At 42.0% G+C, this 15828-nt stretch overlaps 3 protein-coding genes across 5 annotated transcripts; 2 read left to right on the top strand and 1 right to left on the bottom strand.

Annotated features, from left to right (window-relative positions):
* Positions 1 to 1651, top strand: LOC129097915 (MIEF1 upstream open reading frame protein-like). Of its 3 annotated transcripts, XM_054606811.1 has the most exons (3): positions 386 to 464; positions 1216 to 1295; positions 1402 to 1651. In XM_054606811.1, the coding sequence occupies exon 3, from the start codon at positions 1439 to 1441 to the stop codon at positions 1649 to 1651; it is 213 nt and encodes a 70-aa protein (XP_054462786.1). In that variant the 5' UTR covers positions 386 to 464; positions 1216 to 1295; positions 1402 to 1438. The 3 variants fall into 3 exon arrangements, with proteins under 3 accessions (XP_054462787.1, XP_054462785.1, XP_054462786.1); XM_054606812.1 differs by lacking the exons at positions 386 to 464; positions 1216 to 1295 and adding an exon at positions 1 to 78; XM_054606810.1 differs by lacking the exon at positions 1216 to 1295 and having other exon boundaries at positions 380 to 464.
* Positions 1652 to 1972: 321 nt separating this feature from the next.
* On the top strand, positions 1973 to 6572 carry mief1 (mitochondrial elongation factor 1). Its single transcript, XM_054606808.1, has 4 exons — positions 1973 to 2119; positions 2264 to 2444; positions 2868 to 3139; positions 3339 to 6572. The coding sequence occupies exons 1-4, from the start codon at positions 1973 to 1975 to the stop codon at positions 4176 to 4178; spliced, it is 1440 nt and encodes a 479-aa protein (XP_054462783.1). The 3' UTR covers positions 4179 to 6572.
* Positions 6453 to 11934, bottom strand: napsa (napsin A aspartic peptidase). Its single transcript, XM_054606809.1, has 9 exons — positions 11720 to 11934; positions 11193 to 11346; positions 10597 to 10720; positions 9578 to 9696; positions 9246 to 9445; positions 8886 to 9008; positions 8258 to 8402; positions 7963 to 8061; positions 6453 to 7398 (listed from the first exon to the last, which is right to left on the bottom strand). The coding sequence occupies exons 1-9, from the start codon at positions 11785 to 11787 to the stop codon at positions 7237 to 7239; spliced, it is 1194 nt and encodes a 397-aa protein (XP_054462784.1). The 5' UTR covers positions 11788 to 11934; the 3' UTR covers positions 6453 to 7236.
* Positions 11935 to 15828: the final 3894 nt, after the last annotated feature.

Here is a 15828-nt window from a genome sequence, read left to right as displayed (position 1 = left end):
CAAACACATCATCCTCTTCAAGGTAACGTTGCAAAGGCATCCATGCAAAGGCAACCTGAAATTCAACTTCTCCTTAAGGTTGGTTCCCTCCATTCTATCAAATATCAAGACAATATTTATATATCTCAATCTCACTTTATATTGATTAATCTTTACATCATAAAAAGTTGCGTATACATCGAAACACACAAACATGATTTTCATAATTCTTGAATGTTTAATTATGTAGAAATATATGAGATGTGGCAAACAGATAATTAGTAAAGAATAGAATGGTAGTAAAGTAAAAAATAAAGAAATTAGATCAGAATATAAAATGTATTGTAATGCAATTATAATGACCCGGATGTAGTATTTGAGTAGTGGACTATTTGTTTCCGGTTGTCACTGTCCAATCTGACCCCCGGCTTGAGAGGAGCCCTGTCTGCAGCTGAAGACATCATCTGTGCTCTTATTTCTGAAACGTAGGTTTGCGCGTTTATTTTAATGCTTCGTGTTCTTGTGTTTTTGCTTCCACTTTATCCTCCGCACTTTTCCTATGAGTGTGTCTTGTCAGTCAGGCTAACTAAAGGTAAGGTCAGCGCTTTCTTAGCCTAACAGCTAGCTAGCGTGTCAAGCTAGCGTGCTAATCAAGAGTGAGCGAGTGTGTGACTTTCCGTTCAGACAGCCATTTTCTAAAGACAAATTAAGCTCGGTAGATTACATTGCTATTATTTCACGGTGGTTAGAGCCAATGCTCAAATGAGAGTCGTTGAAAATAAGGGAGACAGAGAGCCATGACGTGAAGCTAAGTGGACTCATGTGGATGTTTGCTAACCTTAGCCAGCATTGAAGTCTCTGCTAACTGTGAGTGGAAACCGATCGTCTGTTTGTGCTGTCAAACAGACGACATGTAGACTGACAGAGGAGCAGGTAGCTTTGAGCCTTTTGTTTAAGGTGGCTCTGAAATGTAAACTGAATCTATTACCTACGTTACTTTCTCCAAGGCAGAGAGTGACTGAACAAAGTATTTGCTGCATTGATCATGAATGGATTTGTATCCCTAAATACTACTATTTAGAACAGAGTTATTGGCAACCAAGAGTGAAAGGCAGTTAAAGTAACTTAACCTGAGCCTTCTTTATGATTTCTAAATGCAATGCATAAACAGTACAGATGAATCAAACAACTAACTGTTGTTCTCTCTCACTCTCACTCACTTTCCTTTTCCACCAGGTACATCCTTTGATAATCATGGTTTCAGCATGATGACCAGAACGTTTCATCTGCATGACCTTTCTAACATTATAGATAAGGTTGCTTTGTCATCCTATCTGCTCATTGCATATGTGAAATGATGCAACTTTGCTATCTCTCAGGTCAGATCCTTCATGACATAACTTCTGCTCTCCTTTTCCCCAGGAGCCAGGGTGTCCCCCCTCTCCATGTGTAGTCCCTAATGGGCGGCTGGTCTCGCAGTGCCGTGCTGGAGCTCTACCGGGCGCTGCTCCGCGCAGGGCGTCACCTTCAGTACACTGACCGCAATTACTATCGCCGTGCCGTGGCTCACGAGTTTCGCCGCTGCCAAGCCCTGACAATACCTGAAGACAAGGAGGAGGCACTGAGGAGGGGCCAGTTCTTCCTCAACAGCCGATTGGGTGGGCTTATGTAGGGGAAAGGGGTCCTGGGGCGTCTGCAGCTGGGTTAAAGGTCATCTGGAGGTGAAACACCCAGGTGGGTTTCCAAATAGGAAAATGCTATTTATGAAAGCGGTGAAATTTGTTAAGATTGAAGCATTTGTTGTGGGGGATGGTGGACAGTTCACCTTTGTAGGATAAGACAAAGATCACAGGTCATAAGTAAGACCATGTTGACTACTAAGAAATGTTCCTTCTGTGGGGGCAATATTCAATCAGTGCCTCTGAACTAAGCAACAGAACAAAGACATTCTGTCTGACTCTCTGTCTTTGTCTCCTTTGCTTTCAGTGGTAGGATGGCGGGGGTGAATGGAGACCGTAAAGGGAAGAAAGACGATAATGGGATTGGCACAGCCATCGACTTCATGCTTTCCAATGCCAAGCTTGTGCTGGGAGTGGGAGGAGCAGCAATGCTCGGCATTGCAACACTTGCTGTCAAAAGAGTAAGTGAGAAGAGATTGATCTCCAACTTTTTTTTTTTTTTTTTCTCAACCTTCCACTCCCATGTATGTTGGCTGGAGGGAAATGCTCTTACTTGAGCATCCAAATCAACGTTAGTGATTTGCTCATTATTCTCTGTTGTGCAGATGTATGACCGTGCCATAAGTGCTCCCACCAGCCCCACCAATATTGAGCCAACCGAAAGGAGAAGCTGGGAGGAGCCCGCCTGGATGGGTTCGTCACAACGGGTACTGAACCATGACATGAAGTCCACAGTTAGCAGGTCTCTGCAGTCTCTGCCCACATCCTCACATGCTTTTGAACCAGGTGAGGAAAATGTTTCTTCCATGTTGCATTATCCAGTATTGACCTGCCTATTTTGTGGTTGAGAATTTCAGCTAGCTGTCATTTTATTTGTTGACAGACAGCCTATTTGGAGGATTCTTGCTCTTCTTTTACAGTGGGTGTTGGCTCCCTGTGGTGCAGTAGTTAGTCAGCCAGCTGTTTTAGAGCTGTTTGATATAATGGATTTGAACCTTTTTAATGTTGTACCTCCTCAGATACTGTAGAAACCCCTTAATTTAGTAGTTGTAGATTAACATTTTAAAAACAATAGCCTCATGTCTTTTTTCAACCATACCTCCTCTTCAAAATTATTTATTTGAAATGGTAGAAACAGGACGATCACAAAATTCTTCTACATCTATGCAAAAGCATTTTTTAACTTTCAATTGCTTCTAATCTCCTCAGACTGTCTGCGTAGGGCTGTGGGTCGAGCTGCTGTGGGAGGCAGCGGCGCCACCAAGTCAGACCTGCAGCGGGCCCGACTGCGTCTGTCCCTGCAGGAACATCTTTGGTTGTTCTACCAAAATAATGTAAACATCCCTCCTGAGGAGCAGGCTGTGGCAAGGAGGGCAGCGTTGGACATCTGTGCCGAACTCAGAGTGTTCCTTCATGCCAAACTGCCTGACATGCCTCTCAAAGAGATGTACCTGAGTGGCAGTCTGTATGATGACCTGCAGGTAAGAGGTTCCTTACGTATGATCCGACTTTTAGCCAAAGGAGTCTTAATTTTATATCAGAGCCGAATCTTTACTTTTCGTCTCACGTCCATCACAGTTATTTTGATAGTTTTGTCACTTTTAGTAAGCATTTTGTTTGTAAAACCCTTAAGCCTGCCATGCTTTTTTCCCTTTTTTATAACCCTCTTCCATCTTTTAGGTGGTGACAGCGGACCACGCCCAGCTCATGGTGCCTCTTATCTTGGAGAAAAACCTGTGGTCGTCCATCCCCGGCGAGGACACCATCATGAATGTTCCAGGTTTCTGGCTCATCCGCAGGGAGAATTTGGAGTATTTCCCACGGAACAGCAGCTACTGGGACCGCTGCATGGTCGGAGGCTACCTCTCCCCTAAATCAGTCCTTGAGGTCTTTGACAAGCTTGTGGCCGGCTCTATCAACTGGCCGGCTATAGGGAGTGTCCTCGACTACATCATTCGTCCTGTGGTTCCCTCAGAAACGCTGACCCTGGAGGTGCAGTACGAGACGGACCGGAAACTGTATGTGGACTTCCTACCGTTACTTGTGATGGAGGACGGAACCTCGCTGATCGCTAAACCACATCGACTTGCCGCAGAGCGCCATGAAAACTTGTGGCGGCAGAGCTTCCGCGTGTCTGAGACGGCCCGACTCAGGGCCCTGGACCAGGAGGACGGAGGCTGCCGATGCGCCTGCCTGAAGCTGGCGAAGGCCGTGTGCAAGCTCAACCCCGCCCTCAACCGGCTCAACTCCAGCCAGCTCACCAACGCCATCTTGTTGCTGTGCGAAAAAGAGGGCGACTGGACCCAGGAGGCGCTGGCCGACCGGTTCCTTCAGCTGCTACGAGCGCTGGTGGGACATCTAGAGGCAGGGAGGCTGCCGTGTGCCCTCAGCCCTAAAGTTAACTTATTCTGTGAGCTGACTGAACAGGAAGTGGACGAGCTGGGGTACACGCTCTACTGCGCCCTCTCAGATCCTGAGGGGCTGCTGAGAACTGCTGTGGCTCAGCCGCCCCATCCCTGACAACCTCGTACAAGAACGTCACTACGCAGCAATGTGACATTGAAATGGCAAACACTGTTTTATGGGCAATGGTGACCTGGAGCCATCATGAGGTTCCTGGGGGAGGAAAAAATAAAAACAGCAGCATGGAATCATTCTCGGTCTCTTCAGTCTTATACGCATCAGTGAGAAAGTGTGACACACACACACACACACACACACACACACACACACACACACACACACACACACACACACACACACACACACACAGTAGCAGCTATTAGTCTCGAGATCTGTGTGAGCCTTGACATAAAAGCTGTATGTGGTGGGATCATGCAAATACTATTTTAATCTCTGATGAAAGCCGAGGCCCATTGGAGTTCATGGCTCTCGCTGAAGCCATTGTATTAATGAAGTTAAGTAGACATGCTGTCAGAGTCTAATTTATTGGGATGGAGGTATGGCCCGCTGCATTGGTTGGTCCATATCTAAATCTACGTCTGCATCATCTTTGAGCTCTTTTGAACCCATTGGAGAGGGTTAGGAGGACAGACATGTCCAAAAGCAGTGACATGTCATTTACTCTGTTTTGAGATGGGTCCAAGACACTGTGTCAAAGGATAGTGTCATGTTGATTGTGTGTATGCAACCCAAAAGCAAATAAATTGTCGATCAGCCCAAAGAGACAACTTAACCGTCTGTTCATGCTCCTTTTTTGTTACCACACATAATATGTGCTATTGTTCTGACAAAGTTCAGTTTGAAATCGAGGTGTTTGAATAACTTCATTAATACAGTGGCTGCGTGCAAAATGAATGATTTCCATGTTTCCAGGGATCTGTGACAACAAACATAAGGCTGTGATTGGAATATGTGCGGCTTGCATGTGTTATCTACCTAATCTAGAAATCGAACCACTGAGTATACAATAAGTTACATATTGTCTATTTGTAATAGTTCTCGGTACGTACTACCATTTATGGAACCGTCAAATGTCTGATTTGTCGGTGATCATGAAATTTGAACAATACAGCGCCACCATATTTTCTTATTTTGGCGAGAACGGAAAATACTGAGTCATGTGACTGTCTATCGGGTTTAATACAGAGCTGCTCTTTGTTTATGAAAAGGAGGTTTCTTCTTCGGTCTCACATTTGTTGCTTTAGTGCAAAAGTCTAATATGCTTTATCTCAATTTAAAAAATATATATTTTACGACCTCCATCACAGGTTATTTTGCACTGTCAAATGTTATTAAGTTGATCAGAAATGTCTCAGGACATGCTGAAAGTGCTTTTGTCTACTGGTTTTTGCTTTAATTTAAATTTTTGTTCAGATCCTCTTCCCCTTTAGGTCATTTCCTTCAATGTGGACTGGATACTCTCACTCTTAACTTCCTAGGCCTGATTGCAGTAAGAGCATGGAGCCTGCTAGCTTGGTATCTGTGTGCCTGTGTTTACCTGTTCATGTTTTAAGTCCACATTAAACCCTGACAGTCTGTCTGGAATAGGTAACCAGACACGGATTAGTGCAGTAAGGGAGGCCATGACACACAGGACATGTTACTAGTCTGGCACTGTGCATGACGTGTTTGGCACCAACATGAGCTGTGTTGATGATCACTACTAGCAGGCGGTCCGGTATAAGTATTAATAGATTACAGGTGCTAACCTCTCTGAGATCATGATCTATAAAAGCAGCTTTGATAGTCAAGCTTTCTGAGGCTAGGTCAGCTGTAGGTGGAGTCACTACAACAATAGCTGCAAAAGTGCAGTTTGTCTCTATAAAGGAATACTCGAAATAATGCTGTCTAAAAATAACCACATGGTTGCTTTTTGTTCCCACTTTTAGCCTTAGAATGAAAAAGAAATGCAGTGATATGGTGTCCCCTCAGTCCTCAGTCTGTATAGTCTACAATATGGAGGGGTTGTTTATAGTCCTGTTGTGCTTTCAGTCAAACTAATCATCCAGATAATAATGGAGAAACAGGTGAATATTTTTGTATTTATTGTACATTTGTAACCAAAATAAGAGCAGACTATTTATTTGTGTTCAATTCAACATGTAAAGCATCACTTGTGCTTCATTAAGTGCTTTGTTCTGGATGTACTGATTTAGAGCGACTCCACAGTAGTTGTTTGTCTGCATATTAAGAGTCTTCCTCTGCAGACCTCGTTTATGCTACAAATCGCTGCCGTGGTGAAGGGAGGGGAGTCACTGTGCCACATTTGTAATCTTATTGTAAAACAAAAACCCAAAGTAGATCACTACCTCTACCTTGTGGAGTTCATACTAGCCATATTGTTTGTTGCATGCTCTGTATTTTCCCCGAGCTTTTTTTATTTTAGCTCTGGAGTCCAACCTTGAAGCACTTTGTATACTTCATTAAATATTTAAAAAAAAAAAAAAAAAAGACATTCTGTAGGTTTACCTGTGCTTTTTGTTTGATTGTGAAATACTTGCATGAAAGATTAGTATTAACAAATCCATTCAAAATTTGAAAAAAAACATTTAAAGTTTTATTCAGGGTGATTTGGTAATAAAATTCACATAGCTGAGAACGTCAATGCACAAAAGCAGCCCCAATTATAATATCTATCATTAGACATTGGCAGCTGGAAATGTTCGGAATTAAACAAAATTCCATCCCAGAACAAAGTAAACGGCATAAATACGTCAAAATGCATTGGTCTGAACAAATCAAAGGATGAAGCTCAAAGCAAAAAGCAGATTCACAGACGAGTGAAAGAAACCGAGTTAAGCAGCTTCTTTTCAGAGGCACAAAACATAGACCCTCCTGGCTAAATGTGTGGAGATGGATATTAATGTAGCATCCATACGTGCTCATCAGCAGCCAGTTTCTCCTGGAAACCTCATTACTACAAGCACACGTGATATATTTATGTGGCAAGCCAGGTCCTGCAGTGATCTACAACAACCACTCAATGCTTTTGATTGCTGCAAATGAAATAACGCAACATCGATGATGAAATTTAGCTTCGCTTGGTGCAACCTTGAAAAGCGAAAGGACTGTTAGAAATTTTAAGTGCAACATATTTCACACAGTGTTCAGTTAACTACTTGGCCGAGGCAAACCCCACACGATCGGCGGCCCTGTCGAACACAGTGTAGTACTTCCCGATGAATACGTCTCCCAGGATCCACAGGGGCCCAGCAGGAGGCGGGATATCCATGGCCATGAAGCCTGACAGACAGATTGGTGAAAACTTCTGAAACTCCTGTATCAGATAGGAGAAAGTCATTTTCAGCAAAAAGCAAATTTGTTTTCAAGTTTTGCAAAACTCTGTCACAAACAAATGTTGGGGCTTAATTTCAGCTACAGATTTGTTCGCTAGTATTGACCACACCAGGACAGGTGTCTGATGACTCAACTCACAATGAACTGCAACGCCCAGGTTCCTCAACTAAGGGACACTTCATATGCACATCATCACACAGCACTCATTGGTGTGTTTAATAATACAATAACAGTGGAGGCCTGTGGCACAGAAGAATAAGCATTATTAGGCTTTTGCTGCACACAATGCATTGTTGGTTTTGGTTCGGTCATGGGTTTTGTTGACTGGAATAAAAATACAAAATATCCAGACTTATCCCGTACAAAAGGTAGGTTTAATTGCAAGATGTTTGTATTGGATTTCATTATATTCTGGATACATTATCACCAAGACCCTCATGTGTCTGTTTATTAACCTCAAAGTAAAAAAAGGACTCTCCACCTTTTAATTGGTTTAAATAACTGGCAGGGGCAAAATTAAAAGGTTATCCATGAGTGAATCTACCTTCATGATATAATCCTCTCCAGTCAGGTTAAACATCTTCCCTCCAATGTTGAAGGAGATGGTCGGGAGTGATGGGATCTTCGTACAGTCGATCCAGTACTAGAGCAGAGGGAGAGGAGAACAGGCTGAAATGATTTCAAGAAACCAAAAAAAAAAAAAAAAAAAAAAAAGACAAAACCAAAGTGAGCAAGTGCTCCAGTGAAGGTTTTAAAAGTTACATCTGGGATACAAGAGTTCAACTTCGGGGCCTCACTCCCTATGTCAAATAGTTTTGTTTCACAATTGTCAGCTCTACCTCTCCCATCAGCAAGGGCAGAGCTCCGATGGCTTTGTGCAGTGCTCGGATTTCCTCCGCAGGACCCACAATTAGGGATGTTCCTGTGTCGACAATAGCCTGGCAACCGGCTTTGCAGAGAGTCAGCTTGTTGCCAACGTCAACTCTGCAGGGCCGGTCGAGGAGGCGACAGCAGGGTGGGGCAGAGAGACAACAGGTATCGATTAATTCCAACACTTGCTAAGAAATATGTTGTCATGCAGCGTTTTAAGACCACGAGAACACTCATTTAAACTATATTATGACGCTATCCAAAGGACACCTTTTTTTAATAATGAAAATGTTCATGCATACACCTGCTTCATGGCTGCGGCAGACATTAAGGAATGTATGATATGTGCCTGGTCATGGTTTGGTTGTTTTTGAGAGGGCTGAGTCATTCACATTTGGCATGCTTTATGTGAGGAGGCTCCCAGTTAGAAAACTGTTTTCAGTTACAAGGTATACCAAAACTTTGAACTGTGTCAATGACAGACACGGAACAGAAAGTGAGCCGACCTCAACTACATTATCCCAGTTCCCTCTAATAATAATAATAATGATAATGATAATAATAATAATAATATAGCCACACAAAGTTCTTCCTCACCCATTCATCTTGATCTGCCAGTAGGCCTTTCGTGTGACATTGACATAGTGCAGGTCTCCGGTGTAGTACTGGGGGTCCGTCCCACCCAGCACCAGCTCTCCTCCTACTGCTGCCGTGGGGTCTCTTAGAGACGGGGGTGGACAGACATCACTTACTGCGTGAAACAATAAACACCCACATGTGCCGACTCGTTTCATAACTGTGAAAAACCCCACAGTTCAATTAACAACCAGCGGTAGCATTGAAAAAGTTAAGAGTGGGGTTTGATAACGCACCGCAAAGTCTCTCTGACCAACAGTTAAACCAGTACAAACGATAGAAAAACAGTTCTTCTGAAGCTTCTTCTGTCAAGACACCAACCTGCTTATGTAGAAAGAGAAAATGTTCTGGGGCAGCAGCTTGGCAGCCATGGCCGTGTCAAACACCGGTGTGACATTAGCTACTGATATGGAGGGGTAGGCCATGCCCAAGACCCCATCGAACCGGGCCACTGCAAATACGAGGCCAGGCTGCTTCACTGCTTCACCAAACTGCTGGCTGGGAACAGGCAGTCCAGCAATCTGCAAGCAGTTAGAGAAAACGCGAATAGAAAAAAAAGTATTTTAATGAAATGATAGGAATGGCATGACCACCAAAATTAAGTAATGTAGTTAAACAGAAGGGCTGTGTGAGTGAGTGTTTCTCAAACTCACAGAGACGGTGTCTCCACTGATGAAGCCAGACAAGCTGCCTCGGCCGTACCGGATGGAGAACCCTGTGCCGTTCTTAACGAATGTGCTCGACTTCCTCGAGTTGTAACGATGATGAAGCCCTAATGAGAGAGGACGATCAATCAAAATTACATTGTACAGCATTTATGGATTCAGAATACTTAACGTTAGTGATAATACACCATTAACAGTTTGAAAGCAGTGCCAGACAAAGGTCTCCCTGGAATCTGATTGGCAACCCCTGGTGCTACCTGAGTGAAACGGTGATAGGTAGCTTGCTTGTTAGTATAACAACCTTTGTATGAAGTGGCTGTTAAGATTTCTTGTTGAAATGGAAAGTTAAAAAAGACAGAAAAATGCGTAAAACAACTACAAATACACACAAAACTACTACAAAGAGATGCACAATGAAATCCATGGGCACTTTTACATGTTTTTGGGGTTACAAAATACAGCTATTTATTAATTTTAGAATGTTTAAAATTGTTCAACCTCCCCCAATTCACATGTTTCTATACACCCCCCTGAACCGAAGTGATGGCAGATTAAAGTGATCTGCTGTCATTAAATTCTCCTCTTTCATATTGTTAAAAGACATTTGCGCACATAAGGTCAAGTTTTGGTTTTACATCCTTTTTTTAAAAGGACAAGGGAACCTCTGTAATTTTTGAACTAGCCAATGTACTGTACGTTGTTATGTTGTACACTGTTTTGTTCTGAGACCACATTTATGCCAGAATGCTGACTTTTAGAATTAAGTTAGTCAGACATGCCTGAGGATAACTGTTACAGCTAATGGAAATGACACTGAAGTCAAAACAGCTGCAAGATACAGCTTAAGTGTTGCAGGCATACTTTAGATACAAAGGGGAAACTCTAAAAAGGAAAAAAGAAGAAGAAGAAGAAGAAGAAGAAGTGTGATATTTTAGTCACTGAGAGTATCTTACAGGAAGTGGCTAACAGGTACACATATAGATGTTTATGCTGGATGAGTCACTCACAGCAGGCCATGTCAAAGAAAGAGCAGTGGATGGAGGGCACCCAGAGGTTGGAGGAGCCGGTGTCAAACAGCACAGTGAAGTCCTGCGGAGGGGTGCCAATGCTGATCTTCCCATAGTACTGGGCCTGAGGAGACGATAGATAATTGAAACCCTCACTACATCTGCATCAGGACACAGATCAAGCGTGGGCATTTTGTTTTTCACAGAATGCTTCTGACCAAAAGCTTGCACAGGTGTAACTAATAGGAAAAAGTAGTTGATCTGTGTTGTTCACTCCGTTAATCAAAGTCAGAGGCAAACAAACTATTTGATGGAACCCCATGATGCCATGGATGTCTAAATCCAGTATTAACTTCTTTCCCTCCTGTTGCTCGCTGACAAAACTGCTTAAATATTGAAGGAAAAAAAAAACAACCTATTAGATCAAGTGCAAAAGTGTGAAGGACATTTGATATATTTGAAGTTTTAAGAGGCTGGCTCCCTCCAATAAGGCTGCACTCGCTCACTATCAACCTCTGTGAGTTTCTGCTGACATCAGAGTTGGAAGGTGACTTTTCATTCTGGGGGTTAACTGCTAGTTGAATTACAATACATACATCCATGAAGTTGGTCAGCCTTTCTATCGGCAATTTAGAGGAGGGGGAGCCGTCCGTCGCTGCGCTGCTCCTCGCTAGAGCCCGGAGCTCCTCCAGAGACATCCCGTTGTCGCTCATGAGGCGGCGGATGCTTCTGGTTTTATGGAGGGGGACTCTGAAAAGAGGTAACGTCATTATTCAATTAAAAGTCAAGGGCAGAACGGTGCGCGTGTAAAAAGACTGCTTCCTGGTACAGAGCGCTCGCGCTTACTTGCACGCACAGTTTGTAACTGTTTTAAACCTTTGAGCTATCGTTATTTTTAACGTGCACTGGTGTCATTACTGCAGGTAAATAGTTGAAACGTAATTGGAAACACGTGTGGCTAACGTTACCAGAGAATAAAACAAGGAAGTGTGCGCGTACATTCACCTGCATACAACGAAGACCACTGTTCCGTTTGCTCTGAGATTATACAGGCTGTACTGTAACATTAATAATGTAATGTAACACTTGTTGTCAAAATATCAGCTGATTAAAAAGTATTTACCTGAATATGGCGGCGCTTTGTGTTATCAGCAGCGCCCCGATGATGCATAATATCTTCAGCCGTGTCATTTCTGTCCTCGTGCAAATAATTCACACTTTTGTAATGTTTCTGATACTAACGAGCGCACGAACACGGACCCACTACTTTTACTGACGCACAACGGTAAATGGAAGCGCTTCGGCAACGTCCGCCTTTACTCGGCTTTCCTCGTTATGTGGCGCAGTGATTGGAGGGAAATAATCAAGAAGGCGTTCCTATTGGTGGAAGATAGACCGTTCCGCATCACACACCGGTGTACTGGGGCTTCAGGGGTCACGGGTTGATAGCACATTGTGCTTGGGAATGCTGACATTTCATATAAAAGAAAACTTTCTTTTAACAGTTCATAGAATACCTTTCAACAGATAATATATAAACCTGACCACACAGACTACAATTTAGAGATAAGAAAGGAAGTTAGTGTGCTTTTGGCCTGGCCTTAATCAAATCTAGCACTTTTGGTGAAGAATTTCTCAGGTTTGGGAATCCTAATGAATGACAATAACAACTCTCCTAATTAAATTAAAAAGGTACTCCAGTGGTTTAGGATTGCGATTCCATTACATGTGGGCCTTGGGGGACCTTGTACAAGCTCCATGTCCTCAGTTTGCAACACATACTGTCTTTTAAAGGGGCCCTCCACTGAGAGTCAGGGGAAGTCTATTGAAAAAATGCGTTTGATTCCAGTGCTTTTGGAGTTTGAGTCCTACTAGGGAATTAAAAGTCGAGATATATCCGTCTTTGCTGCTTCAATTCTAGCATTTTTTTCTCATATCTTTCTCGTGCAAGTCCCTCAATTGAAGAATTCATTTTAAAGTAAAGTGTCTACAACCATAAACTGAGGTTAAACTAACGACATCACAGTTTATCATTTTAGACATAGGAAAGTTCCTCCAGGGCGCGGCCTGGCTGCTTTTGGCTGCTTTTGGCTGCTTTTGGCTGCTTTTGGCTGCTTTTGGCTTTAAGACGCTAACCAAGATATTAATATGTCCCTGCATGGTTCAAATCTGGCAGTGGACTATTGCTGCATGTCATACCTCCTATCTTTGCCCTTATGCACTGTATCCTATATACTAAAAAAATAAAGGTAACAATGCAAAAAAAGTGTTTCTTTGAAGGAAAGGTTAAACATTTTGGAAGTCACGCTTACGTGACCAGGCGAGCTTTTCTCCTATTTCCCTTCTTTATGCTAAGCTAAGCTAAGCTAAGCTAACCCTCTGCTGGCTCCAGCTTCCCATTTACCGTACAGCCATGAGAGTGGTTTCAATCTTGTCATCTAACATTCTGCTAGAAAGCAAACAAGCGAAGTTCCTAAAATGTCCACATTAAATAACAATTCAAGATGAGTCATCCAAGCCACCACTCAACACGTTGCCCTTTCATGACAATGCCTGAAAGCATTCGCAGACAAGATCACAAAGCAAGACACTCCCTCGGCCTGTTGAACAAGTTTTTTAATTCCAACACAAACACTTTGACATAAAGACTCGCATACGCACAATAAATCGACACACACACACACACACCGTCCATCATCATCATTCAGACTACGAGCTGTTCAGAAAAGAGGGTCCCCCAACAAGGTAAACCACACAATTTTAGGGATAAAACTTAGTGTTTGGTTAAGGTTAGTGTTATTTTAGAATTAAGGGTGGAGTTTGGCATGTAGTGGTGATGGTTAAGGGATGGAAAACCTCCAGGTAATGACTGTAAGTCTTTGCGATTTCCTCGTATCTGAAGAGTTTGTGTCTCTGTAGATGTCTGAATGCCATTGTTGACACATTTCAGCCTTCTTTCCTCTTGTTGCTTATGTAAATGTGGAAGTTTTGCAAAAAGAGGGTCAACCCACACATTCTTTTCATTGTTGTGATGTCACAGGGAAATCACACCTTCAGAGGCGACGGCAGAGACGAAGAGGCATGGAATCGCATTGGAAAGGCATGGAACTGCATTGGAATAGCGTTTAGCCATTTCTTACTGGATCCTTAACTAAAGGATCAAACGGAACAGTGAAAAAAAGAGGACTGATAACAGATAGACATGATGGTAAGAATCAGCTCTTTCTGTTGTATATAAATAGTCATATATGTCTTTTATAAAAGAGTTGGGCCTAAAGGATACAGACTCTAACTTAAGAGTGTGTATCTGGTTTCACTATGCTTCTCCCTCCACTCACATTCAGAGATTCAGAAACATGTAAGTAATGCTTCACATGTCAGATTCATGCAGTGGTGGAATGTTACTGAGTACATTTACTTAAGGAGTGTACTTAAGTACAACTTTGAGTTACTTGAACTTTACTTTAGTACAAAATGTTAAAACGTATCAATTCTGATGTATTTTTAAGGATTAAGATATTAGGCAGTGTATAAAGAAGTTGAAAATTCACTTTTGTTATTGTGAGTATATTACGATGCTAACACTTTAATATTTTACCTAAGTAAGATTTTTAAAGCAGAGCTTTTATAACTTTTACTTAAGCAAAAGATCGGAGTGTTTCTTCCTTTCTTGGTTAAATGCAATACAAATTCTCTCATTAAAAACAATTTGTTAATGGATAATATATCTGATGGTCCGTATATTAATAAGTTACAGCAGGCATTTTGACCAAGCCAGTAAGATTTTGGCCCAGGCATTAAGATAAGATAAGATAAGATAATCCTTTATTAGTCCCGCAGCGGGGAAATTTGCAATTAGCATTAGCTAATTAGCTCAAAATTAGCTTAGTTCACGCATTAGCTCAAAATGAAATACTAGGATCAACCAAACCAGCCAAGGGAAAACAAACCAGTGATATGAACTTATATGATATGAATACATGAATAAAGCAGCGCCACAGTCCCGCTGCTCAAACCACTGTCCAACAGTTTATCTAATAAGATGCTTTTATCAGACGACAACATCAGAAAGGCACAAATGTTTCAGATACAATTTGTGTCTATTGAAATGTGGAGGACAACAATGAGAAGCAGCAGTTGCAATGCAGGTGGAATTACCAGTGTTGCATGAGTTTCCTGCAAACCACGAAGGCTTAGGTTGCTTTTGTAAACTATGCAGATCTCAACTCAGTTGTTTTTTAACAATGCATTACAAACATTTTTTATTCTTTGGCTGATCGACAGCACTTTCATCTCTTCACATAGTTGCACAGTGCTTACTATCTTGTCTGTCAAGAGTCCATCAGAGAAAAAAGTATTTACAGTAAGTCAGAGTAAATAAGATTACTTCCTTGAAGGGTTTGATTTAATTCATATATATTATGCTTTTATTGTACTGTGATCTGGATTAGGAAATAAGTTTGTTAGAAATCAACAAAATTGATAAACTGGAACAGTGACAGTTTTGATGAGCTTTTTATTTTTACAGCGAACATTTTTACTTGTCATTAGGGAAAGCAAAGGTGTTACCCTTAACATTAACGGAGGTTCTGTTCTTTACAAGTGTCCCAGTTAGTCATGACAGTGTGACAGTGTTGAAACACACACACCTTCTTACTATGACATGTCAAAAAGCCCTCAGTTATTTTTAATGTTAAATAGCATTAAACTTAATACACAACTTCGTTATGAACATCGGTCTCCTGCTAAAAGTATGGTAACCAGGACTATTAACTGGGAAAAGCGGGCCCCTATAAGCCCCATGGCCTATGAGTGTCAACGGATTTGTGGTCATTTCGTTGACTAAGAAAATTAGGGAATACGTACCTCTAAAGCACGACATCAACCGACATTATAAAGTACTTTCGGTATTTTCTGTGTCTGGAAGAGGGTGCCAGGGTCTTAATCTAATTCTTCATTATGACAGTATCAAAAAAACATGAATCAAATGAGGGATACATGTGGTAATCATTCACTTAAATGTGTTCAGGGGTTTGAGTTGCTGAAGAGCAAATAAACTGTGTATTTTTTTATGTAATCATATACAAAGAGAGGAACAGCACAGCTATACAATGACCTTTTACCAAACTTAAACCAATGATTGGTTGTTTGGCAGCCTTTGCTGTTATCTCACTAGTTCTAGTATCAGATAATTCATTTCTACCACTGTTGAACCCCATAGCCGCCGATACC

Source organism: Anoplopoma fimbria, chromosome 11 (assembly GCF_027596085.1).
Source record: "Anoplopoma fimbria isolate UVic2021 breed Golden Eagle Sablefish chromosome 11, Afim_UVic_2022, whole genome shotgun sequence".
Classification (NCBI taxonomy): domain Eukaryota; kingdom Metazoa; phylum Chordata; class Actinopteri; order Perciformes; family Anoplopomatidae; genus Anoplopoma; species Anoplopoma fimbria.
This window is presented reverse-complemented; position numbering and strand designations above follow the sequence as displayed.

Coding starts and splice junctions, on each gene's coding strand:
- LOC129097915 (XM_054606812.1), top strand. CDS start 1,439: ATGGGCGGCTGGTCTCGCAGTGCCGTGCTGGAGCTCTACCGGGCGCTG.
- napsa (XM_054606809.1), bottom strand. CDS start 11,787: ATGACACGGCTGAAGATATTATGCATCATCGGGGCGCTGCTGATAACA. Junction 9,009..9,245: donor TTCTCTTTCTACATAAGCAG/GTTGGTGTCTTG, acceptor CCCGTCTCTAAG/AGACCCCACGGCAGCAGTAG. Junction 8,403..8,885: donor TGGCAGATCAAGATGAATGG/GTGAGGAAGAAC, acceptor CCGGCCCTGCAG/AGTTGACGTTGGCAACAAGC.
- mief1 (XM_054606808.1), top strand. CDS start 1,973: ATGGCGGGGGTGAATGGAGACCGTAAAGGGAAGAAAGACGATAATGGG. Junction 2,120..2,263: donor CAACACTTGCTGTCAAAAGA/GTAAGTGAGAAG, acceptor TCTGTTGTGCAG/ATGTATGACCGTGCCATAAG. Junction 3,140..3,338: donor GTCTGTATGATGACCTGCAG/GTAAGAGGTTCC, acceptor TCCATCTTTTAG/GTGGTGACAGCGGACCACGC.